General features: G+C 44.3%; 2 protein-coding genes, 1 non-coding gene and 1 pseudogene across 5 annotated transcripts; 3 read left to right on the forward strand and 1 right to left on the reverse strand.

Moving 5' to 3' along the window:
* Positions 1-3,627: 3,627 nt before the first annotated feature.
* On the reverse strand, positions 3,628-4,718 carry LOC133908549 (uncharacterized). The gene has a single exon (XM_062350622.1). It carries the CDS (start codon positions 4,625-4,627, stop codon positions 3,902-3,904), a length of 726 nt encoding a protein of 241 aa, XP_062206606.1. The 5' UTR covers positions 4,628-4,718; the 3' UTR covers positions 3,628-3,901.
* Positions 4,719-10,792: 6,074 nt separating this feature from the next.
* LOC133908550 (uncharacterized) lies at positions 10,793-15,694 on the forward strand (annotated as a pseudogene).
* Positions 13,616-13,679, forward strand: LOC133910375 (small nucleolar RNA snoR101). The gene has a single exon (XR_009908542.1). It is a non-coding gene; the product is annotated as a small nucleolar RNA snoR101 (small nucleolar RNA).
* A 619-nt stretch (positions 15,695-16,313) lies between the features above and the next one.
* Positions 16,314-19,763, forward strand: LOC133908551 (zinc finger BED domain-containing protein RICESLEEPER 1-like). Of its 3 annotated transcripts, none has more exons than XM_062350623.1 (3): positions 16,314-16,472; positions 17,104-19,174; positions 19,265-19,763. In XM_062350623.1, exons 1-3 carry the CDS (start codon positions 16,341-16,343, stop codon positions 19,333-19,335), a joined length of 2,274 nt encoding a protein of 757 aa, XP_062206607.1. In that variant the 5' UTR covers positions 16,314-16,340; the 3' UTR covers positions 19,336-19,763. The 3 variants fall into 3 exon arrangements, with proteins under 3 accessions (XP_062206607.1, XP_062206610.1, XP_062206608.1); XM_062350626.1 differs by having other exon boundaries at positions 16,362-16,472; positions 17,123-19,174; XM_062350624.1 differs by lacking the exon at positions 16,314-16,472 and adding an exon at positions 16,509-16,996 and having other exon boundaries at positions 17,123-19,174.
* Positions 19,764-27,411: the final 7,648 nt, after the last annotated feature.

Here is a 27,411-nt window from a genome sequence, read left to right on the forward strand (position 1 = left end):
TTCAGTCTAAACATTTGCTTGAGATTTTGAACGATGCACTGCCGTGTAGACATGCAAAGACGGCAAGATTTTGTCTTGTGCCCATGTTGAGTCCCCACGAAACTTCTAATATCTAAATGATAATCTATTTTTTTGTTTAAGAATGAACAGAACCTACAGAAGATAAATGTATAAATTACTTGGTGCGACAGCGACTTATGGAATTCGGAGTAGTGCACAGCTGCACATACCGATAAACCGAAATACAAAGGAGACTAAGGGCCTGTTCGGGATTCGGATAGGGTAATTTGGATTCAAATCCTTAAATCCTAAAAAATGCTAGAGCGATCCCAGCAACAGACGAATTTCAGTGATCGTTTAGAGTTCCCCTCATCCAAACGACCCCTAAAATCATTTAAAATTTTGAGCTACTTCAACCAACAAGAGCAGAAGAAGCCAAACTGACCCACAATGGCATAGTCGGCATCCGAGGATCAGAGATGCCGCGCGCGTCGAACTCCGAACAGCCAGCTGCATCAGCAGAGCGGGCGTCCTCGGGAAGCTCGCAAAGGCAGGCGCACCACGGGACGCCGGCGGCCGCGGGGACGTCGACGAGTCGCCACCTCCGCTGTTCGGTGGGCGGGAGCGCTGCGCCAGTTGCAGCCGCCCCAACTCGCGCGGCCAATGCCGGTCTCGGGCGCATCCAATGAAGCGGGTTGGTTGGTACCGGCAGCGGCGGGCGCCGGGCGCCGGGCGCCACCGTGCGGCTCGATGTGGCGGAAGGCTTCTGCCGCGACTCACGAGATTGGCCCACGAGTGAATAATAGTTACTCTGGATTGGCTGGAGGCCTCCGGTTCCGGTCCAGCCGAAACTTATTCAAACAGGCAAGTAGCATCGAGTCAAAGGCACAATAGATACATAAATAGTTCCTGACTTTTGCATTACAGTTTATCCGAGCATGCTTCCCTGACACTTCAGAGTCCTTTAAAACCAAATCACTTGGGGCAACCCTTCCAAGATTATTCCATGAGATGGACCAGCTGTGACCTCTTAATCTAGGCTGCTTTCTGCACTTCTAACAAAAGATTGGATGAAATGGGCATATAAATGCCAACCTTTGCAAGGAATGGACAACTAAAATGTCTAAATCAAGTTTGAAGGATAGCTTATTATATGTATTATCCTTAGAGAAATGATGCTGCCATTATGAAAGAAGAGGCCTATTTAGATTCTCGTTAGGAGCTCCGGAAGTCAGAGAAATCACTGCCGCTGAGTTCCGGAAGCAAATTTTATACTCATGAGATCTTATCTATACTATCTATTATCTGATTCAATAGTTAAACTGAAAAATAGATAAGAAATATATATATATATTATCATAGAGGAGAAGTGTTTTCAGATAGAGTTTTATAAAATTTGCTTCACCGAACTCCTCCCCGTCATAAAAATACTATGCTAATTTAATGTTTATGAAATACTATATTGTAGCACTAGATCTTATCTAGCACATTCGTAATCTAACGGCTCACAACAGACTGACTTCACTCCGCTGTGAAGTCAAACCATCACCGTCTGACGATGAGCCCACTGAAGGTGGTTTTTCCTCCTATCGCTATATTTGCTATAGCGAGCGCCACGACCAGCCGGCTAGAAATGCTCAGATGGGTTTTTTTTTCTGGAAGAGGAGCAGAAGGGGATTCTGGGGCCGAGATGTCAGTGAGTCAGTGTTTGTGCCTGGCTTGGCTTAGGTGCTTAGTTAGATTAGCAAGAGCAGTAGTGTTATCTTTTTTATATATTAGCAGTAGTGTTAGTTAACGACTGAACTACAAGAATCACACACCCTACTCACAAAGACCACGAGAGATAAGACTAGGGTCTACCTTCATTTGATTTAAAACTTAAGTACTTCTCAGAAATTACGCAGTGAATGAATCCACAGGAGCGAGAGATGCACCAATAGTGGATCGTGTTAACATAAAATGGAGAAAGACCACAACATTCCAGGGCATGTCACTACAAATGAAGAAATTTAATCGGAGCCAAGCTCACAACATTCCGGGGCATGCAGTTCTACAATTTGCGCTCCTGTAGTTTGTGGCCATGGTGGCTATGATAAACGTTGTGAAATTGAGTGGCTTATTTGGATAAGAGGATTAGGAGTTTAGGACCAATCCCTTCAGATTGTGAGGGAGAATGATCTAATTTCTCTGGCAATCCGAAGATTTGGATTCAATCCCTAGCTACGCAAACAGCCCTCATCGATGGTACGGATAATTCATAGTAAGGGATCTCAAGCTTCTTGGCACATAGAGATCTGTCCGAGTGACCCGACCATTAGACTCAATAAATGGTGGCCGTCATGGGCACTCAAGATCACTATTCCGGCAATACAAGATCCATCAAAACTAGGGATCAGAGTTCAAAACAACGTCCAAAGTAGAAACCAGGCATAGATGTAAAACTATCACTCAACAATATAGGCCATATGAACAGATATGATTGGACACGCAATACTGTTGCAAGCCTCGGGTGGTTCATCACATTCTTTAAGCTTAATTCTACTTCTACCATATGTTCTTATACCACCTCATTGACACTTACAAATATGAATCAGAAGTATGTTAATGAATCCTTGTGAGCACGTCGCTTCTAGCCACAGCAAGAATCAATAAGAATCTAACCCTCCTCTGGTTCTCAATGGTTAAGTACAGTAAAACTAACTCGATGGTGGCCAGAAATGGTCATGCAGTATGGATAAGATGATAAACCTGACAGGTACTCTAAATTCTCCTCAGAAATGGCCAAATAGTAGCAACAAGAAATGGATCCAAGTTTCTACAGCTCATTTCTGTTAAAGCTTCATAACATTCACAAGACTGTGCGCATAACTCGACTCTAACCTAAACCTTATAATATGCCCTTGTTAATCCATGATGCAAAACATACCATAGCATGCGTCTCATATCAGAAACCCAAGTATAAACTGCCAAGATTACCAGATCGCCACAACCAGCACCATGTCTCAAGCATAAAATGTGATAGACAGAGCGCAACAAAAGAAACCACCACACAATTACAAAATGGCATGACAATTATGACCCCAACAAAGACATAACCATCTGTAGCCATTAACACAATGAGAACAGCTCTTGACAAACACGTTGCTCACAAAGAGAAGAATAAAACTAATATCAATAAATTACTGAGTCTACACAAGAGCAATGCAAAATCACAAAAAGCAGTGACTAAAATATTTCTGGAAGGGAACCCCACATTTCCCAAAAATCACTTAATTATTCCAGAAATTATATTAGCTGTCAGCTTGCACTTGCAAAAAAACATAAAAGGCATATACATTGCTTATGCAAAATGGCAAAAAACTACACGCACCATGGCCCTTGATCTAAATCACCAAATTGTAGCTACGCAGAGAAACTCAAGTCATTTGACAGAACAGATACTAGAATTATGAGCAGAACCCACTAGTACAACCTCCAAGCATCAAGCAGTGCAAAATGCCCAAAGAGCTAGCTGATCAATTGCAACACACGTCAACAATTGAGCTCGTTTCATCAACAGATTCTAAAAAGAACATCATCTCCAAACCATCAAGCAATTTCAAGTATAAGAAAGTGCACTCATCAGCAGACGACAAACCGTCGCAGCAACATAAAACGAGAAGATAACCAACCGTACAGCATTCCTCAGTTGCACATCATCCGATGTGTCCAAACATTGTTGTGTCACCACCAAAAGCGCTGAGAATGATACTAGTAAAAGAAAACAGCGATCAAACGTAACCAGTCTCCAGATCGCTATGTTTCTGTAGGCTATTAAGCAACTACTCATAGAAGTCATATTACTCCCCGTTCAGTATTAGCAGCATCACCACGAAAACTTCCTGCGCAACCGAGCACCAGATTACCTCTTAAGGCGGAGATAGATCAGCACGACGGCAGCCGTGGCGGCGGCACCAGCAGCCGCGGCCACCGCCATCCCCTGCCACGCGACCTCCACTTCCTTCGGGGCCTCAGCCAGAGCAGCCTCCCTCTCATTCGCAGTGGCGGCGGCGTCGGAAGCCTTCAGGGCCTTGATCTCCTCCTCGAGGTTGAGCTTCTCCTGGCGTACGGCCTCTACCTCCTTGGCGAGCTCCTGGTGGCTGCGCTTGTCCAACTCGTGCTCACCCTTCTCGATCTTGAGGACGGCCTGGAGGCGCTCGACCTCAGTGCGGAGCGAGGCGACCTCATTCTCGGAAGAGGTGGCGGCGTCCTCGGCAGCGTCGGCCTCCTCCCGGGCCTGCATGAAGATCCCCTCGATGCGGTGCGCCTCCGCAGCGATGGCCTCGTTCTCACGGCGGGCCTCGGCGAGCTTCTCCTCCAGGTGGAGCTTGGCGGCGCGGAGGTCCTCGATCTCGGCGTGGGCGGCGACGGCGGCGTAGGACCTGGTGGCGTGGGTGGCGGTTACCCCATCCTCCTCCGCGACGCCGCCGTTGGGCGCGGCGTTCTCAGCGACGACGGCGGCGTAGGACTTGGTGGCGTGGGCGACGGGGACCTGCTCCTCCTCCGCGACGCCGCCGTTGGGCGCGGTCTTCTCGGAGGTGGCGGCGGCGGCGGTGGGGGAGGCGAGGGTTTCGTCGCCGTTCTCCATTGGGAATTGGTGGGTTTTGGGCTGCGGTTCCTGTGCGTGTGATTGACGGGGCGGCGGGCAGGGGTGGGATGGGAAAGGCGCAGTGGAAAAGGAGAGGCTTCTTTCCTATTTCTGGTGAGGGGGTCGAGAAATATCTGAAAGGGTAGTTTCGCCTTGCGTCAATGACGGGTGGGGCACAAGCCGGGGGTCACGCGGCGGCCACACATGTTAGCTAGTATTCGCAACCGTTGTGACGGTCGCGAGTGATGGCGACGGCGGTGTGGTGGGTCCCAGCGTCAGTGTGTGGGCTGGCGCTTGCGTATCGAGGAAGCTGGTGCCGGGGAACGGACGCCGTTATCGGCGCCTGTGAACGTGTAGTGCGCTGCATTATGGGTGGGCCCGGATCGCAAGTTGCAATTCAAAATTCGAAACACATCTATCTTCTCTGTATTATTATTATGTAAAGCAGAAATGGGTTCCTGCGTCACTCTCCCACTACCCACATAAGACCATCTTCAACGGTTTCCTTTCAGTGACCAGAATCTCTTCACGACGGGATTTTCGTTCCCTTCAGTGCTCCAACGGTTTCCCTTCACGGTTCTCGTCACGACGGGATTCCCAGGGTCATTCCCTTTATGACGGGATTCTCTCTCCATTCCCTTCGCGATTCTCCTCGAGGGGAAGCTGTTGGAGATGAGAGGAAATAAAGGGAATGAGAACGAGGAAGGGAATCAAGAAGGGAACGAAATGAAGAGAATATAGTTGGAGATGGTCTAACAAACAATCAGGAAAAACCGATCTCTTTCAGAAACCAGAAGTTAGATGACTAAATAAATAGATTTATTAAAAAGTGATTTTTAAAATGAATTAGAAATTGAAAAACTAGTTAAGAATATTTTTTTAAAAAAACAGTGTGCTGAGAAGAAAAAAATTATAAAACTTAATAGCTAAAATCTAAAAATAGTTTTTTATCAAAATCAAAAACACAATTTTTTTTAAAAACAAAACCCGGAAAAATCCTTCTGCTCTGATGACCCATGGCCTCCTGTCCCAACGACTACCCCGTTTCCGGGGAAGTAACGTAGTATTGAGCACCGTCATGCCTCTCCTTATCCCCATTCGCACAGGATCAATAAACTTTTCTTGTCTGAAGGTAACAACAAGTAATTCTTATTGATCTCGAATTTCTATATTTTTATCCATGCTTTGAAGAGAGCTAGTGTTCTTTATTTATTATTTGTATTGAGTGTAAACGAATCTATTATAAAAGATCCAATCTTGAGTACCAACACCCATTGTTGGAGTACGAATTCTCTTAATTATCAATTTTTCATTTTTCTCATTTGCTATTTAAGCTTCTTTTATGGATCTTCGACCTATTATGAGCTTCCAATAATTCTCATTCTCATATGATGGATATTCTGGAGGTGGTGATGTATGTTCTAAAAGTAGTGATGCAATACTGGGAAAAGAAAACTAGACCAACCTAAAAAGAGCTAGGTGGTTTTTATTAAGAAGAAATAGGTATATTAGTAGGGTATTTAATAGTGTTATCTACGTCAATCAATTTCTTAACAATTATCTAATGGTTTTCAGTTCTTCAGGTATTTATTTGGTGATCCGTCTCTATGATTCATGCTCTGTTGGATGCAACATTTTTTTACCCTCCCGGTCACCAGTTGTTATCAGGTTTGTGCTCTTTGTTATTAAACTCTTCTTCTTGCTCAGTTCAAATGAGATTCAAATGCCAGTTGTGTTTGGTGGATTGATCTGCAAATATTTCAGAGTGCATGTGTAGCAATATAGTGTAATCGGTTGTGTTTGTCTAGCATGAAAGTGCCAAATATTTTCAGACTTACATTCTATATTTTTACTCAAAGATCGTATGTCCTTCATTGGATTGTGTGATGAATGGTCGATCTTCACGCTGGTGCTCATGGAGCTAGAGAAGACTACTCGTAGTAGAGAAGACTACGCTGGCATGGGCGGAGCCATGGCTATACATGTACATCATTCGAGGTTCCAACAGTCTCGTAACTATCGGCTAAAATTCAAAATTAAACAATATCTATGATCATATTTATCGAATAGATAATATATTATCATATTTATAATTTATCTATTATCGTATTTATAATTTTAGTATCTGTATTCGGTATCTTATTTATCGAAAACTGATTTTCGATACACCGTACGCCGAAAAAAAGCGGGTGCAACCATATTCGACACAAGAAGTGCCAAATATAGCACTGTAACCTATATTCACAACCTCATATGCCGAAAATCAGGTGTATTCGGCATATGGTATTAGCTCATATTCGGTACCTCAAATGTCAAAAATCATGTGTATTTAGCACATGAGGTCCCGCTATAAAATGATAGTGTTAAAGTGCCCACAAACGGTATAGGCCATATTCGGCACACGAGGTGCCGAATACGGCACTGTAACTCATATTTGGCACCTCATATGCCGAATACACCTGATTTTCGGTATATGAAGTGTCGAATGTGCCATATTTGGCACCTCATGTGTCGAATATGATAGCATGTGCCGAATACACCTGATTTTTGGTATATGAAGTATCGAATGTGCCATATTTGACACCTCATGTGCCGAATATGACAGTATCCGTGTTTTTTCGGCGTACGGTGTACTGAAAGTCAGTTTTCGATAAACAAGGTACTGAATACGAATGCTAAAATTGTAAATACGACGATATATTATCTATTTCAATAAATACGATCATGTATGTTATCTAATCTTGAATTTTAGATACAATTATCTTGTCTCCAACTACAAGATCAGGCAGGGCAACATCAGCAAAGACTACTCGTAGTAGAGAAGAATGAGTGAATCGGTTGATCTGTATGTGGGCGAATTTTGAAGCTGGCAATCATAGCATCAACCAATGGCACTGCAATTTTACTGCCATTCTTTATTGGAACTACATTTAGACATCTCTAATTGGATTCGTTTCATTTTTATCATCTCTCAGTTCGTTATATTCCTCAATCATGCTCCGTGACATGTCTGCGCTGATTACTTTTGCTGTCAAAAAATGCTCTTTTTAATTATGCACTTTCCATGCTTAATGTCCAATATTATTCTTCTACACCATAGAGTTTAATGGTGAAATCGTAGAGTCTGTTTTAGCTTCTTTAGTTACTTTTTCAATCTCCACTCAAATTGAACATAAAGGAATTCACTGCTTATATATGTTTTTCTATCGTTCTATGTCTTATCAAAACAGAATAAGCTAATTGCATGTACATTTTGGTTTGTAGTGCACATGTAATTGTCTAAATTTGTTCATCACACTAAAAAAAATTGTTCATGTGTTCATTTGATGAAATTGTGGACTCATTTTTTGGCTGTTGTACATTAATTTTGGTGTGTTTAAATTTCGAAATTTTACTTGAACCATGATTGAGAGAATATTACTCTGTTTGAATCTGTAGCATGTTTTAATCTTTTTTGACAGAGAATATGTTTTCAAATTGTGGCTTGTTGGAACCATGAGTTGAAGGATATGAAACATGTTTGAATTTTTATGTGCAAAAATTGAAGTGAAGCAAGACAGACATGCCAGAGAGGCTGACATGATAAGACTTTAAGGAGATATGGAAATGTTAAATTTTATAATGCACATCTTTCGGAGTGTGATAAACATGAGAATGCACAGATGCCCATAAGAATATATTGTGTTCATATTCATTGGAGTTTTAGAATGTGCAACAAGTGATATATGGCATTTTGACAGAGATGTGCTATGATTGTTTTATCTTTTTTTTTTTGTGTGAAGTTCATGTTCTTGTACAAAAGGAGAAATGCCCGATCTGATGTGCACATGTTGAAATTTGTAATTTTTTTATAGAACATGTGTTTCATAATATCCTTTTGTGAAGTTGATGTTATGTGTTTCATAGTATGTTTGCACTTTGTACCTATTGTGTGAATACTTCAAAAGATCTGAAAGTTTGTTTCATGTTTGAACTTTTCTGGAAGAACAAAGTTCTGAAGTGTGTATAATGAGTAATATACCATGAAGACATGATCCAAATTTAACCTATAATTCTGCTTTATTTTTTAAGAATAAATATATGTTTGTACATTTAAAACCTAAGAAACTAACTATTGTCACTAACAATATATTTTGTTAACATTGTGTAAAAAATAAAATAGATAATATTGGACATAGATTTAAAAATCGTTGTATCGCACGGGCACTCAGCTAGTACTATATAAAACATGAGTTAGGTTCCTGTGCCAGCTCTTCCCATACTCTCCCCTTATATAATATAAACTCTTAAAATTCAAATAATTTAACTACTTTTGCTATTCACTCTCATCTTATTTCTGGTTACAGATATGATACTCATTTTACTAATAAAAATGAATAAAAAATTATGAGGGAAATTAGCTGATAATATCCTTCTCTTTTTTTAATCTCATTTAAAATCAAACCACGGTATCACTCCGTACGTATTCATTCAGCGACGCTCCCATAGCGCATCCATATCTTTATAACTTGAGTTTATACTTAATATTATCAAGTTCAATATTTATATTTTTATTGCAACCACTAGCACTTAGTTAGTGATCTATGGAAATGGACACATAAGGGTAGCAACGGGTCGGATCGGGATTAGGTGGAGCAAGAACGCACCTAACTAAAAACCCAAAATATGAAACCTGACGCGGACCTAAAAACCAAACCAGGTGCAAACCCACTCTCAGTCTTAGCCCCGGCGGGGACCTGAGATCTGGCCTTCCCCAAGCGTGGTGAGCCCAACTCTAGGCATCCCTCTGGCGCCCCTAAGCGTGGCGACGGAAGAAAATGCGTCGGGCGTGCCATTGCCGAGCGCGAGGAGTGTGTTGACAGCCACAGAGAGTGAGAGATGGAGGCAGGCGACAAGGCGGGAGACAGTCGGGTCAACGGTAGGGAGCTAGGGCCCCACGACGGGTAAAGAAAGAAAATTCCACCTTGAACCAATGAAACCACACAAAAGTTCACAAATTGATCCAAAGTTATCTTGTGCCTACTCCCAAATCATGCTCTGGATATCAAAATCGATCCCACAAAATGGCTGCACTCATGATGGAACTCAAGGACGCACTGTAGCCTAGCGAGTGTACCTCTCCCCGCTAGCGGTGACCACAGGGTCGAGGCAGATAAAGCACGACACTGCAACCACCTTCTTCTCTTTCCCAGACCCTTTCTCCTTCATCGTCCCAACGACCGCCATGTCCTTCAGCTTCGCCCCGGATTGGGAGTAGCCGAGCAAGGGAGGGGGAGGCGCAGTCGCCGTCGCTCAGCCTGTCCTATTGGTCCTCACGGTGGTGGAGGTAGTGGTGGCGGCGACCGACAGATCTAGATTGGGGAGGGCCGTGAGGGTGTGGTGTCTTGTATGGAGTGTGGACTGTGGAGGTGTGAGGTGAAAAGGTGGGAAATTAGAGATGAGCCGGAGGGTTTAGGTGGGCCGTGGGGATTTCGGAGGTTGTATAGCATCTGTGAGTGCAAAGCCACCTTGACTCCAAACCTGACTCGATTTGAAGCCCCGACCCAATGACCCTTCAAGACCGTTTTCACATCTAAACCTCTCACTGCTGAGTCTAAAACTCATAGGGCCTGGTACAACCTGTCCACCGCCACCCTTAGACCATCTTCAATAGTTTCCCTTCAGGGACCAAAATCCCTTCACGGCGGAATTTTCGTTTCCTTCAGCGCTTCAACGGTTTCCCTTCACGGTTCCCGTCACGACGGGATTCCCAGGGTCATTCCCTTCAGGATGGGATTCTCTCTCCTTTCCCTTCGCGATTCCCCTCGAGGGGAAGCTGTTGGAGATGAGAGGAAATAAAAGGAATGAGAACGGGGAAAGGAATCGGGAAGGGAACGAAATGAAGAGAATATGGTTGGAGATGGTCTTATAGACACACAAGTCTGATGGGCACGTGACCTGTGTTGCCGGCACGCCCGAGGCAGGGCTGGTGGAGCCTTTGATGGGCCCCACCATCATGTTTCGGGCCGTTTCGTGGAGCCCATATGAGCATGCGTGAAGTGTGAACTGGACCGGGCTGGCATACCGTTTTCTCTCAAATCCACCGAAATGGGCCGTTTCCTCTATTTTCGAAAAACTACAGGGGGTCCAGTGCAAAAAGATGAAGGCGTAAACCTGGATTCGCAGCACAGCAGCGCCGCCCAAGCCCGAGGCCCCAATCTCTTCCGCCGCGTATTTCTAATCGAAACCCTAGAAGGAGCTCGCCGCCTCGCGGAAACGACCGAACCGGAGGCGACTGCCTGCAAGCCTCACCTTCATCCATGGATTTGGAGATCGTGGGGCGGCACGCCCTGCTGTTCGACGACGACCCAATGGCGGAGGTCGCCAACTCCGGCGGCTCCCTTGTCCCCTGGGCCAGCTGGGCGACCGTCGGCGCGGCGGACCTCCTCCTCGACCGCCACGACGTCTGCCACCTCCTCGACCGCGTGCCCGCTCGACCGCGCCGCTCTTACTCCGCGGCCCTCCTCTCCGCGCCCTGCCCCGACGGCGTATCGGAGGCCCTCGATCGCGAGCGTTACCTCGACCTCCCCATCGACGACGGTGGCGGCGGAGACGAGGAAACCCGAGATGCGGTCCCTTCATGTATTTTGCACTCCTCTCCCTCTAACTATCAGCTGCTGTCCTGCCCTTTTTACGTATTTGGTCGAGTGGAGCGCGAGTATGCACTTTTGTACCATTTCAAGTGTAGGTCTTCACGCTTAGAACAATCACGCCTTGTAGAAGCTGGAGATCTTTCGATTGCCATCGGCCTGATATGCAATAAAATGATTTTTTTTTTGTAGGAGATCAGACTAGATTGGTCGTGAATCAAGCAGGAACACTGGTAGTACACACTGTGTTGTTGTGATTCATGATCTGGACACTTTTTGCGTGTTAATTGTGTGAGTTGGGGCCTGTTTGTTTCCTCTTCTGCTTTTGAATTTTGGTAGCAAAACCCAAAAGCTGAAACAAATGGCTCGATTTTGCAATCCACAATTTGGGGCCAGATTGTGCCACAATCCACAATCCAATTCTCCCTAGCTTCTGTTGGATTGTGTGGGATGGACAAACGAACCTGGACATTAAAGTTGGTGGAAATTACCTGCAATTGCCACCGAACCACCCCTACCCTCCCTGCTATTAATCTTCTTCAGTTGATTCAGCAATAATTATCCAAGGCGCATATGTTGGTGGACATTGAAGTTTATTTCTTTGTACACTGCTATTAATCTTCTTCAGTTGATTCAGCAATAATTATCCAAAGCGCATATGTTTTTCTAAGGATTAAGTGCTTATTTCAGATGGTTGGAGGAGAGATGAAGTTCCTACTAGTGATGCGCATTGTTTCCTTGCAATGTATCTTGACGTAAGGAATAGGCAGGTGGGATTAGAATGATTCAAATGGTACATATGACAAAATAAGCACTGAAATGGGATGGCTGTTCTACGATATACCAGTTTTTATAATGATTCTTCTGTCTAGATATAATCTTGTGCTTTTGTGCTCTGTGACCATTACTGAGATGGTATTTTTTTGCCAATATCTTTTAATTCAGCCTCCTTCTGAGAAGGTGCATCAGATAATTGCAAGAACAGCTCTATTTGTCAGTGAGCATGGGGGACAGTCAGATTGTGTTAAGGGCTAAGCATGGAAATAATCCAACATTTGGATTCTTGATGCCTGATCATCATCTCCACAGCTACTTCTGGTACCTTGTCGATCATCCTCAACTGCTGAAAAATGGTGCAGATGTTGTCAACATGAATAAAGGTAACAAAGCTGTTAACAGTGAAAGTAAGCATGCCTCATCTAGCGGGGCTTTATCATTGCTTGGGACCACATATGACTCAGGAGATGAGGATGAAGGCGCTTTTCCAGCTAGTTCAAAAGGCATGGATCCGGGAAATAACACGTCCCCTAATGTGCAGGGCCATGGAAAATCTACATTCATTGTACATGATAATAAAGTAGGGAAAGATGGGGCAGTGACAGCAGCAGCAGCTACTGGAGTTAAGGGTAAACCGATTTTGACGAAGAAGAATCCAATGCTTACTGGGGACAACATTGTTGCTGCTTATCGGGAAAAGGTTAAAAGACATAATTACAGCATCAACCACTGCCGCAAGACTTGAATTCAGGCTTGTCTGAAATAAAAGAAATGATTCTGGAACCGCCATCTTTCATGAAGCGCTCAATGGAGAAAATAGTTGGAGTTTATTATCACGAATGGGAAGGAGTTTGAAGGAAAACTCATTGAGCAAGACAGGACAGCAGGGAGGTTTCCATTCATTCTGTCATCTAATCCATATCACTCGTATTATCTCAAGATGCTCCAGGGAACCCAAGAGGTAACTTGAGTCACACTTGTTTATATTTTAAGCTTGTAAGATATGCATCATTACCCCTTTTCTGCTACTATTTTGTAGAAACCAAAAGAAATTAGATCTCTCTATAAAAGTAGATTGCAACATATATTCCATGCTTTTACCCTCTCCTCTGGGATAGTTTTATTTTTCTAAATATTTGTCAGGTCTTCACACCTTTCATTTGTTTATTGTTCAATTATTGATCATATCTAAACCTGATTGAGCTTTCTGCCACTAGATATGTTCACATAATTTATAGGAATATTGTAACGACAAAATGATGGCTGTATGTTCTTCATTTATCGAGCTTCTTTCTTTTTGATTAAGAATCGTCTTATTGCTTCAGTTACTAACTTTTTTCTAATCTTAGCTGCTTTATGTCCTTCGAGGACTCAAAATTTGCGTCCAAAATTCACAGTTGCTATGCACATTATTTCTAGTGTTGCTTCTTTTGTTCAACAACTGGCTGTTATTTTTTCTCTGGGATGCTTAAAATTTTGAAATTTTGAAATGTGAGATGTGTTTCTATTCTGTTGTTCCAAATGCTGATTGCTTAATTATGCCAATAGTGCCTGTGTTTTTTGGTTCTAAAGTGCACATGATGTCTTACACTTGATCTCTGAACTTCAGGTAAGTTCATATGTGGAAATTATCTATCACTGATGCACTATTTACCTTTTCCCCTTCTTTTTTTTGCTGAAATTCCCAATCACTACTAAAAATGTTTCCTTCTTATTTTGGAAAGGTTCTTGATCTTCTTCATGCACTTGATTTACTGACAGTCATTTTGTATATTACTTGAATCAGTTTCTTTTGTTTAATTTTTGCTTTTGTACATCTCTTTGTTATTTGGTTTTCTTATTTGAATTTATACTACCCTTTTTAAATATCTTTTTAGCTCATTATGTGGAGCTCTTGTGGAGAATGACCTGAATACCCAGATCATGATTTGTTTCTAATTGTTAATGCCTCTCTTTTGTGCTCTGGGGAAGACTAGATTGTGCTGCTTGTAAACTTAGGCTCAGTTCGGAACACAAAAATGTTACAAGATACAGTTCTGTTCATGCAGGATTAAAAAAAAAACTGTGTTCCAAACACAATTACTGAACGTTACACAAGACTGTTTATTTAGGGGGTATTTTGGCCCCTTTTGGGCTTGTATTCCATGGCAAATTTTAACTGCACTCTGTTTCATTTTTTTATTGTTTTCGCAGTCCAAGTCACGCAGCAGAAGTCCTGAGTTTAAGGACAGAAGAAGCTCATCAGAGCGCAAGGACAGAAGAAGCTCGTCGGAGCTCAAAGACAGCATTCATAGCAAGGAAATAACAAGAAGCAAGGCATTGCCAACTACTGGTATGGACTCCACTGCTTCTGATAGAAGTTCAGAAGAGCCATCAGAGAAACAGCTGTATGACCAGCAAGGCAAGGGAAAGTTCCAGATTGTCACTTGCGGGGCTAAGAAGGAACCTCCTTGGAAGGTCACTGCTGATGAAGCTGCTGCTATTGTAATGGCAGCTACACGTGGACTGGGTTCTGCCAATTACTTAGCACCCTAAAAGAAATAAGAGACAATGTTCACACCCGAGGGAGTAATGATCTTAGATTCGTAGTTCCAGCTTTGGAAATTGGAAGTTTCTCATCTTTACATGACCGAGATGCAACGTCCAAACACACTTCAAATAGTGAGACTGATACTTCACTTACAAGTAGTGGACAGCTAAGAAAGCAATGTACTGGAATTATTGATGATGATTGGATTGCAAACACTATTGCAAAAGCTGCTGCTGTTGGGGCCTCCAAAAAGGCCGACTCTTCCGAAGCTTCAATGACAAAGGAGCAGATGCTGGAAGCTGAGAGGCTTGGGCGTGCAAAGATGTTTGCTGCAATTATTAAGAGTGGGGGCGACAGGATGAACGATTTGGCTACAGTAACTGACCCAACTGATGAACCTTCCAATGCCTCTCCTGCTGATATGAATGTATATGCACCTGATCTGCAACCTGCGACTAAGGAACGTGAAGGTAGCTCTGTGCCATTTGAACGGGAAGGTTCAATCACAGCAAAGCAGGAGAAAGACTCTGATCATGAACAGAACAGGGTGAGGAAGTACAGAAAGAAACATTACCCAGAGTCGGAGGAGGAGAAAGATGATTCGGAGGAAAGCTCTAAGCCCTCAAGGAAGAGGCACCGATCAGAGCATTCAAGAGGCCACAGTAAGGATGTACACAAACATAAGCACAAGAGTCACTCCAAGGATGAGGAATCCAGTCATTGAAGGCACCGACATAGCTCTTCAGAAGATGAGCATGAGCATCGGCATAGGGACCATGATCAATACTTTGATGATGATTGTAGGAGGTCACGAAGACACCATAGGGATCATCACTCTAGTTCTAAAAGGAAGCATGAGGATGACCGAGATCAGAGTGAACAAACTCTAGGTCGCTCAGCATCCTCCCCGAGCACATCAGGTATTAAGATCGAATCAGAGAAGCCTCCTGGTGATACCGCTCAATCTTCTCATGGAACAACTGAAGTGCCGAGTGAGCTGAGAGCAAAAATCAGAGCGATGCTACTGGATACCCTGTAATATCTTGTGCTTAGCAATGTAATGTTTGTAACCCAGTCTGTTCGGTAACCATTCCTCTATCGACTAATATATTTTGTTCAAAAGTTCCTACTGTGTGCTCAAATGTCCATTTTGTTTGAACCAATGATGCGCATGCTAAGTTGGTAAAGGCTGTTTCCATACGATCGGTGTTTCTACTACAAACATTTTATGACGTTTTTGGACGTTGGTCAGATGATAAGTTGTTATATCTTAGTGAAGTTCATTCTGCTACGGGAGTTTTTTCAATCTGTTTGCTGAGGACAGCGCATTGATCGGTTGTGGTGAATTCGGTAGATTTTGGATCTTCACGTATCAGGAAACCGCTCCGTTTTAACTGTCACTTCGTCTGTTTGGGATTTATGGGACTGCTCCGTTTTAACTGACACTTCGTCTGTTTGGGATATATATGGGGTAGGGTATCCCAAAAATTTCAGGGCCCGTATAGGCTAACGATGTTAAGTAGAAGCCGCATTAAGGCATCCGATCCAATCAAATGCATCCAGTTGAATCCGACCCAACCCAAGCCAAATCCGTCAACGGGCTCGGATTCCGTTTTCCGCACCTCCGTCCAGGTGGTCCACCAGCACCCGCCCGTCCCCAAACCCAACCCAAGCACCCATCCACCGCAGCCGCCTGGCTTGCATCGCAGCCGTCCATTCGCGCAGGCGCGGACCCGAAACCCACCACGGCAACAAAACCACGGCCCCGCACGCCCGAATGGGTCTCAACCCACGCGTCGTCCCCCGGCTCCGATCTGCTAAGCCCCCGCCGGATCGGGTTGCGGGTCCCCTCCCCCCGACCCCGACCCACCACCGCTCGCCTCCGGCCGCCGCCGCCGCCACCGACGAGGTCAGTCTCCTTTCCCCCCTCCTGCCTGTTCCTCCTTACCGGATCCGCTTACCCGGGCCATAAACCCTATCTAAAAGGCGCGGTCGATGAGCTATTCCATGCCCTATTCCTGGGGTTTGACTGTAAGAGTGTGGGGGGATTGGACCCTGCTGGGCCCCGATTTGGCGGGGGTTTGCGAGATAGCTTGATCGTTGGAGCTGATTGTGTCGTGGTTTTGAGGGATTAGGGATCTGCGCAGGATGTGCAAGGAGGTGCACTCGTGTTTTTTTCTTCGACCGAGCGGCATGGCAGCTTGTATCGTATCGCGGAATATTAGTAGTGTTTCTCTGATGTCAAGATGTCAGAGGCGTTCATTAGTGCTTGTGCAATGTTGCTTGCTTAGCATATTAGCAGTTTCCGCGAAGTTGTAGCTGCGCATGCATTCAAGCTAGCTTTGCAGTCTTTGAGTTAGGAGATAGCTTGGCGAGATTTTGGTCTGATTATGGGTGAAAGGTTGCCGATTGCTTTCCGGTGTATGACGAAAGGTATAGTTGGATAACGAAGACAGTCTTTAGTTTTTGTTCATCTTTTCTTTCTGGTAAAAGAGAGAAAAAAATGAGAGCTTTTCCTTTGCTATTGTTATATGATGCAGTTCTCGGGATGTGCTGCAGTGGATGATCGTATACGCTATAGCATGCTGGAGCCAACAGCAATGGAAGTGCCAATTCCTGGCTCGGTGAGCAATGCAGTGGTGCCTGTGCCTGTGGTTCACAATCCACGGGCACGCAAATTGCGGTCTGCAGTTTGGCAGGACTTCACGAAGGAGCGCCGTGCCGATGGCAACTGCGTTGCTGTCTGTAACCACTGCAAGAAGCAGCTCACAGCAACGAGCCGGTCAGGCACCACGCACCTGCGCAACCACCTCGCAATCTGCACCACCACCTCCACACGCCGTGCTGGTAAGCGACGAAAACTTGTTGTGCGCCGTATTCTCCACAGCAAAACGTCCACTGATGGGCGGTCTGGTGATGGCCACACCTCTGGCGAGGACCATGACAACAAGGGCACACACTTTGATCAAGAACTCAGCCGCCGAGACCTTGTGCGCATGATTGTCCAGCATGGCTACCGGTTTTCAATAGTGGATGATGTGGGCTTCCAAAAGTTTGTCAAGAACCTCCAGCCTCAGTTTAGGATGGTGTCGTATGACACAGTGAGGGCTGATAGCATGGAAATATATGAAGGTCAGAGGATTAAGCTACAAGATGTGCTCTTTAAGACCCCCTGCCGGGTTAGCATCTCAGTTGATATGTGGCGGTCGAATACACAGATGGACTACTTGTGCTTGACCTGCCACTACATTGACCATGCCAATGATGAGTGGAAAGTTAAGAAAAAAATTCTCAACTTTGTCAATATGGAGGCACCTTTTACAGCTGATCAGATTGCTAATCTCATTCTAGAGAAGTTGCACAGTTGGGGTATTGACAGAAAGCTAGCTGCTGTTATACTAGACAACTGCACTGGCGGTGAAATTATTGCCAGAGAGCTTCTGAAAGTTCTGCAGCCTAGGAGACTTCTATTAAATGGGGATCTGTTCCATGTTCGCTCTTGTGCATATATTCTAAATCTCACAATCCAAGAAAGCTGGGAACAGGCATCCGATATATCCGGTAGGGTCCGCAAGATGATTAACTATGTGAAGTTTGAAAGGTTCCAAAAGTTTCGGGATATTGCAAAGGCGCTTCATATGGATCAAAAGCTGTTAGTTGTTGATTCTCCTGATAACTGGTCTACCTCTTATTTAATGTTTGAGTCTGCATGCTACTATCATGATGTGCTTGTGCGCTTGGCAGAACAGGAAGGACACTATGATGCTTTTCTGGCTGCTAATGATTGGGCTGATGTGAAAGCCCTCACTGAAATACTAGATGTAGTCTATCATGCTATGGAGAAGTTTCCAGTGGAAAACCCAACTGCAAATCTCTATTTTAATGAGATGTGTGAGATTCATGTTCTTTTGAGAACCTGGCGCAATAGTCCGTCTCCTGTTGTTGCCAAAGTGGCTAGCCAGATGCTCTCTAAATTTGAGGGCTTCTGGGATCTTACTAGGCCTGTAATGGCATTTGCATCTATTCTTGATCCTCGTTACAAGATGAAGTCCCTTGAATACTTTTTTAGGCTCATTTATGCTGATGAGCAATTTACAGCGAAGACAATGATAGATGTCATTCAGAATACCTTTCACAATCTGTATAATGATTACAAACATCAATCATCAGATTCATGGAAGAATCCATCTGTTATCTGTTACTCTAGGAACAGTGGCTCTTGCATGGGCTCTGGGTACAGCAATGGGGATGATTCTAAGACCTTCTCTCGTATCACATTATCTGATGCTCGACGGGGACTCGATCAGTATATACAGGAGACATCATCAGGCCAATCCTTGAAGTCTGACTTAGAGATGTATCTCGAGGAAGCAGTCTATCGTCAAAAAGAAGGAAATCAGGATAATTTTGACATCCTGGGATGGTGGAAGTCCTTTGCAGCCAAGTATCCTGTACTTTCTCAAATGGCTCGTGATATTTTAGCTATCCCTGTATCTATCATCCCTTTGGACAGTGAAGCCCGTACACTAAATGAGTATCTCAGTACTATGGACCCTTTAACAGTTCAGGGATTGGTGTGTGCACAAGATTGGTTACGAGAAGACACAGAAGGTATCAAAGTCTTACCATATACTCTCTTTTAACTGTTGTAAAGATTCATGTTTACTTAAATAGTGATTGTTTTCCCTTGTGCTTCTGCAGTTGCCGGTTCAGGTGATCATGCAGATGACAATGCACCACGTGGTGACGAACTTATTGTGGTGCCAAACTAAATAGGTGAATACACTGGAACCACTGCACTGCTTCCAGTTTATTTCCCATATCCTTTTTATCATAGCCCTTGTTGAAGATGTGCATGCACGAGATGTTCCGGCGAGAAAAAGTTGACAAAAGCTTGTCATTGTATACTTTCTTGCCGTTTGTTTGTCTATGTGAGAAAACCATAAAAGGCACTAAAGCACAAACCTATGTGGTGCAGTTAAGGTGTTAAATAATATAGTAGTTCTACAATCTACAGTGTCTGTTTTTGAATGATATTTAGTTGTGTCCTCAACAGATGAGAGTACCAACAACCTGAATAGCATGCATTGGCATTTCGAGTCACTTGATAAGTTTTACCAGGAAAATTATGTATAAATAATTTTCTATGATTATAACAACAGTTGCCATGGTAGAACTACTTATGAATGCCTATTATAAAGTTGAACTCATGTTTTGAACTGTATGGTCACTATTGATGAAGGAGGCATGAAAGTACCAAATATTTTATTAGATGTTGGAACTTGGACGCACCATTTGCTGGAATTGAGACCTGTGGACCATGATTATTGAAGTCTTGTAGCCAACTAGTTTTTCTATGTCTTTAGTTCTCAATAATAATCCTTATTGTTATTAGTTTTAATGCCAATTTTGTTTACCTTCAACCACTTTACGTCTCTTACTAAAAATACAAGGACTATCCATGTAATGGCATCTGTTAATTAGTAGCGTATTTTATTCTGTTGAATTTGCCCTCTTGTTCTCAGCAGTAAATCTTGAATCAATTTCAATGGCAGTGTTGTTGGGACTCAGGATATTCTATGCTATGCATTTGAACCTACTTAATTTATGAGGGCCTATATAGTTATTGTTGAACTGGACAACTCAGATGTATTGTTATGCCCAAAAAGGGAGATACAGGGTATGGGTATGGTACATATGCAGAAAGCACCCTATACTGGAGAGTAAGTACACACTATGCATATACATCTAACACCTCCTCCCCCTCAAACTCATGGTGAATCAACAACAATGAGTGTGGAGAGAAAATATCCATATTAAGCTCTTGTTTGTGCCTTTATAAAGAAGTCAGCTAACTGAAGCTCTAAAGGCACATACTGAAGAGTCACAACCTGATCTTGCACCTACGATCGCATATAGAAAGCATCAACCCCAATGTGCTTGGTGAGTTCATGGTTCACTGGATCCGGAGCAATACTAATCGCACAAGTGTTGTCAAAAGAGAGAGGAGTCGGTGCAGTAGCTGGCACACCGAAATCCGCAAGTAGCCATTGTAACCAGGTGACCTTAGCTATCAACGTCGCCATAGCTCATAACTCAGCCTCTGCACTCAAACGAGAAACTGTCGTCTGCTTCTTGGTCTTCTAGGCAATCAAAGAGGATCTAAGGAAGACGTATTAGGTAGAGAGCGAACGACGATCAGAGTGATCACTAGCCCAGGTCACATCAGAGTACGCCTGAAGTTGGAGTAAGTTGGAGTGAGGTAAGAAGAGATGACGAAAAGTGGTGCCACACGTAGCGCAGAACACGCAGAAGGTGGGTGTAATGTAGCTGAGTAGGAGCAGAAACAAACTGACTAGGATGTGAACAGAGTGAGAAATGTCAGTACGAGTGATCCTAAGATAGACAAGACTCCTAACTAGATGGCGATAGCGAGTGGGATCTGCACGAGGCTCACTGTCAGTGGGCCACAGGTGAACACCAAGCTCCATAGGTGTCTCAGTTGTGCGATGATCGGTGAGAGCAGCACAAGTAAGGTCCTGAATGTACTTCTCCTGAGAAAGTAGATGCCGTTAAGCATGGAAGAGACCTCGATCCCAAGGAAATAGCGAAAGGGGTCCAAGTAAGACATTAAGAACTTGTCACTGAGACGCTTCTTTAGAGCCTTCAATGAACTGAGAGTCATCACCCATGATAATCATGTCATCAACATATAGAGGAAGCGTGCGACCATGAGAAGAAGTGTGAATAAAGAGATATGGGTCGTGGTTGCTAGGCTTAAAGTTAGCATCAGTAACAACCGAAGAGAAGTGCTCAAACCAAGCCTAAGGAGCCTATTTGAGATCATATAACGAACGACGTAGACGACAAACCATGCTATCAGGAACATAGTATCCTGGTGATGGCTGCATGTAAACCTCCTCATGCAGCTCACCATTGAGAAAAGCATTCTTGATGTCTAGCTGAGAGATGGACCACTGGCAAACAGAGGCAACAGCCAGAAGAGTTCGAATAGTGGTCATGTGAGCAACTTGAGCAAAAGTCTCATCATAGTCATGGTCGTGTTCCTGCTGAAAACCACAAGTCACAAGACTAGCCTTGTAGTGCTCAAGGGGGCCATCAAAGCGGGTCTTGACCTTATAGACCCACCTGCAAGTGATAGGAGTGACATGGGAGGGCAAAGGAACAAGATCCTAAGTGCTAGTACGCTCCAAAGCGGCAATCTCCACAGCCATAACATGCTGCCACTCCTAGTGAACAATGGCCTCTCGATAGGTCGTGGGCTCGGTGAGCAGCAGTTGTGAAGCCATAGCGCTTAGGTGGCTAAATAGTATGACGATCACATAGATCATACCGAGGTGGAGACTCCGGAGCAAAACTGAGAAGAGACGGAGAGGAGTCAGGCGGTGGAGGATGTCGAGGACGATGAGCGTAGAAGTGAGTGATCTTACGAGGAGGAATCACCGGAGGAGGTGGTGAACCGACTGAAGGTGGAGCGGAAGGTGGTGAGTGTGGAGATGATGGCGACTGCGGCAAAGGAGCTTGGGAGAGTGGTGGTTGTGTGGAGTAGGATGACAACGAAAGATGTGAGGATGGTAGCGGAAAAAAAAAACAAATTAGGAAGAGTCAGGAAAGAGAGAGACTCTGCTGAAGTGAATGGAGAACTTGTGGAAGAACGAGGATAGTAAGAACATGATTCATCAAAGGTGACATCCCGAGATATCCTCATCTGACGAGCAACTGGATCATAACAACGATAACCCTTGTGCTCTGTGCTGTAGACAAGAAAAACACACTCAACTGACTGAGCAGTCAGCTTAGTGCGCTCACAAGGTGAAAGAAGAACATAGCAGACATATCCAAAGCACCAAAGGTGACACTATAGCCAAGAGGTGTGCCATAGAGGTGCTCATAAGGAGTACATCCTTGAAGAACAGAGGATGGCTCCGGAAGAGATCAGAAGAGCACGAGCAGTCTTGAGAATGTGACAATGCTTGCGCTCTGCAACTCCATTCTGAGCATGAGCATAGGATAGGAGAACTGAGCAAGAGTGCCCTGATCAATGAGATAGCGACAATGAGCATCTGAGATGTACTCACCAGCAGAGTTGGCATGAAAAGCTTGAATGATAGAGTCGAACTGAGTATAAATCATAGTAGCAAATTGCTGGTAAATGAAAAGGAACGGCCATGAGAAGAAATAAGGTAAATCCAAGTCAATCTCGAATAATCATTGTCAAAGATCACATAATATGAGTGACCCCCTTTTGAAATGAAGGGAGAATGCCCCCGTACATCAGAGTGAATAAGATCAAAAGGACACTGAGATACATAATTACTAGAAAGATAAGGGAGTTACAGCTATTTACCAAGCTTGCAATCCGTACAATGAAAAGCAACGTTACTAGAAACAGGACCTAAGACACCATTACTCACCAAGGTGGCAAGTCTAGAACCTAAGAGATGTCCTAAACGGAGATGCCATTGTGCAAAAGTGGTGATAGAGGAAGCAGTTGACATGAAGGCAGGAGAACTGGATGACTGGTTGTTCAAAATAGCAGAAGGAAGACGCAGTCAATGAAGCTTCTAGAGGTGCTAAGAGTCATGACGCCTAGGACCAGACCCCACCAGAAGCCCAGAACGAAGATCCTGAACACAACCAGAGTCAGCCTCAAGAATGATATGACATCCATGATCAGTGATCTGACCAACAGACAAAAGCTGCATGGTGAATTTAGGAACATGAGAAACTATAGGAACATAAAAGGAAGTAGAGAGAATGCCCTATCCTGCAATAGGAAAGGAGGTGCCATCCGCAGTCTGAACTATGAGTGGTGAGCTGGGAGACGACACAAAAGATAGACGAGTCGAATCTGGAGTCATGTGAAAGGAGGCACCGGAATCAAGAAACCATTTGGATGATATACATGTGTGGGAAGAAGGAGTTGGTGTGGAACCAGAAGCCTGAGAACTAGTCCTCGGTGCTGAGGTAGAAGCTACAGTAGTCAGACAGCGGAATTGCGCGAGGACCTCCTGCTCAACAGCAGACACCACGAGAGAACTCGACTGAGTGAAGGGTCCACCTGACCCTTGAGAGGAGCGGCCACCATAACGTGCCTGCTTGTCACGCTGCTTCTTACGGCATGCCTTAGCAAGGTGCCCAGGCCTATCGCATTAGTAGCATACGACACTAGAAGGGGCCCCGCCACCACTGGGGAGAGTTGTGGCGTCGAAGGAGACGGAGGCACCTAGGAAGGTGTGGGAGCCAAGAATGGACTCAAGCAACCAGGATGGAGGCAGACTGCTAAACCCTGCTCACACCTCTAGCTCGAAGACGTGTCTCCTCAACCCGCAGCTTAGGCATCGCCTCATCAAGCGATGGGCGCGGACGATGTGTTAGTAGCTGTGATCTAACTGTTTCAAACTTAAGACAGAGCAGGGAGAGGAACTCGTGAAGCCAAAGAGTCTCTCTCTGACTCATGTGGCGGTCACAGCACGTGCAAGTGCCAGCACCACAGAACTCTACACTCAAGCTGTCGAGGCGGTGCCAAACTGCTAGTATTTGACGGCGGAACTCCTCCACAGCGGAGTCCAGCTGAAGAAGTGACTGAGCCTCCTCCACTACAGCAAGGTACATCGCCTTGTTAAGAATCTCGTAACTGCGGCACAGGTGTGCCCATATTAGCTGCGTAGTGGCGATGCCCTTAAGAGACATCGGGAGCTCAACCTCCATGCTCGCAAACAAGAACGCCTTTTGGCACATGCCTCCTTATGTAGCCAGGTCTCGTAGATGGCGAGGTCAGACTGGTAAGTCTCCATCTCAGTCTCGAAAGCGTCAAGAAGTGTGGTTTTGATATCATCATCAATCTCCGATGGGTAACTAGGTGGAGTCGAAAGAGCAGAACAAGGAGGATGTGCCCGCTCGCCGGTGAGATAGCCCCATAGCTGCTGACCACTTATGTGGATTTCCATGTGAAACACAAACTCTCCCCAGTTGGTGCCATTGAAGAAGATCAGGCAGCGCGGGGCCGAATGGCACCTGGACTCCTAAAGGATGCCATGAAGGCAGACATGAACAGAAACAACAACCCTCTTTTTTTTTTGGATGGATTCATAGGACGCACGCGCACAACACACCCCCAGCGGAGGAGCCGAACCTTGGGCGCACGTTCACCGACCGTGTCTTCTTCGATCTCGGATAGGCGCACACGGCGTAGGGAGCCGGTGGCGGTGGTAGCTCGAATCGGATAGCAGGCGGCGTGTCGGGAGCGGATGCGGCGAGGCACATGTGAGGAAACGACGGCCGAGGTGGGCAACATTATGGCAACGACGACCCTATTTGGGTTAGCACCATCTCGAATAAATGTTATGTTAGAGCTACAGTAACATGTGGCCTAGGTGCGTACTGATTTTTCCACCGTTAGTATATGTTATCAGAGGAGGGACGATGATTTCCTCTAAACTCATGTATGTAATATACATATATAAATATATATTTGTATATGTTTGTATGCATATGCATTTATATATAGATATATAATATATTAGTGGACAATAGCTACGATAGTAATATGAACCTAACAAATTTTTTCGTATTTTTTTAATTTGAGATTTTTTTCTTTTATTTTAGATTTTTATGCTAAGCAACAGTAACAGCTAGCAGTGGCATGGGAGCATGTTGATTTTTTCATGTTAGTATATGTTATCGGATGGGGAACGTTGATTTTTTATGGACTCATGCATGTAATATACATATATAAATATATAATTATAAATATATATATTTGTATATATATATATATTTATATGTAGATACATAATTTATTCGTGAACAATAGCTACGACAGTAATATGAACCTAACAAAAAAATCATATTTTTTTTGAGTTTTTGTATTTTCCTTTGCATTTTAAATTCTTTCAATTGATTTATCTACATAACTAATTTTCCTTTCATATTTTTCTGAAATTTCTCAAAAAAATTATATTATACATATATGTATATTATATATATACATATACACACACGGTGGTGGGCCCACCTACTACAGTAGCTGCAGCACACAACGGTGGGGCCCCACCTGCTACAGTAGCATGGGTACTATGAGCGCGCCAATCTCATAGTATATAGGGATTGTTTGAGCTCTCAGATCAACTTCTCGACTGGAATCAGGGAAGAGTTCTGCTAAACAACAGCTTTTAGATTTTAGTTCCTTGAGTGGAATCTGCGGGAGTGATTATCTGAAATGAACTTGAAGCTGAGAGCTAAAAAAGCAGCTCTTTTTTATTCACTTTCCGCATAGAATCACTTTCTCCATATATTTTATTTTAGAGAATTAGTAGAAAATTATTTTCAAATATAAAATCACTTTCTTCGTAGAATCACTCACCACAAAAAATTTAGATCAGAAATAGTTCTATCAAATATGCCTATAGTATTGATTCGAAGTGCTCTTCTGGATGAACCATGCATGGCATGGATGGCTGGAACGCATGCACTGGACAGGACTGGACTCAAGACAGTATTGAGTTGAACACATGAAAAGATGACACCTAATTTCTACTATCCAAGTCTATGAGGAACCTGAGGTGGGCATACATTTAAGGGAATGGTTGTTTCACGTGATCACATATTCACATCTATGTAAAATTGTAGCTTACCTGTCAGAAGAGAATGTAGCTTACCTGTCTCATCTGAGCTTTGGCTTTAACCTACGGCAAGCTAGGGAGAGAATGACACCTGGGCAACATACCCGACTACCTGTACTGACATACTCCCTCAGTCTACAAATACTTAGTCACTGAGTTTTCATTTTAGCAAATTTGACTATACATTTTTTCTAAAACAGATTAATATATACTAAACTTTTATATTATTAAATTTATTATGAAACAAACTTTACTAGTATTATATATTTTTAACTATCTATATTTTATATAAAAAATCGTACGGTCAAATTTTGTTACAGTAAAAAACAGTGACAAGTATTTGTAAACGGAGGGAATATCATCTCAGAATCTGTGTTATTTGAGCCAATTCTCTCTTCTTTTTTCGGGAGGGATTCAAACCAACCAAATCTCAGCTCGCAGTGCAACAACGTCTGACCCCGGCCGGGCCCGGCCCTTCGCTGAGCCGAGCCAGCGTTTCTTCTGCAGTTCCGCGTGCGAGCACGGGACATGTGCTGCAGAGTGCCGACACACGGCAACGCACGCCAGCACATGCGTACCGGACATTGCAGCTTTCCGCCGCGCTTACGGCATACGCGCGTGTTCCCCTCCCCCCTTCCAAATGCCGGGCGGTGGCCGGCCACTGCCACCAACGCCGACCATGCCGTCGTCGTGCCGACTGCTGACGAACGTAGTATTCGCCCGTGCCCACGGTGCCCATGTAGCCGTGCTGCTGTGCCGGCATGGCCACCGTCGCGCCGACACGGCACGACAGACTCGCTGCCGCTGGAGTGAGTGGACCAAGAATATGATTGGGATAGCAAAGAACCGACACATTCTCATCGGTGTCCATCATGAAGATTTGCGGCACAATCGCCATTGAAAGAATTTGCCTAGCTACGTACTACTGCTACTAACCTCTGCCTGAAAAACTGGAAAAGTTTATCTGGTATATTGTCGGTGTTACACGCAAAAAAGAAAACTATGTGTACGCTCCCGGACCAAGATGCTTCATTCCCTACCTCTCCAGCCATTCCCTGCTACCCCTCCACGTTCGCGCGAGCAGGCGTCACGATTGGCCTTTATCAGGCGGCTCTCAACACCATGGACTTGGGGACCTGCAAGTGAGCAAGCACCATTGTCAAGTTTGATTACAGTGCCGATAAAAAAAAGTTTGATTGCAAT

Source organism: Phragmites australis, chromosome 2, assembly GCF_958298935.1.
Source record: "Phragmites australis chromosome 2, lpPhrAust1.1, whole genome shotgun sequence".
Classification (NCBI taxonomy): Eukaryota; Viridiplantae; Streptophyta; class Magnoliopsida; order Poales; family Poaceae; genus Phragmites; species Phragmites australis.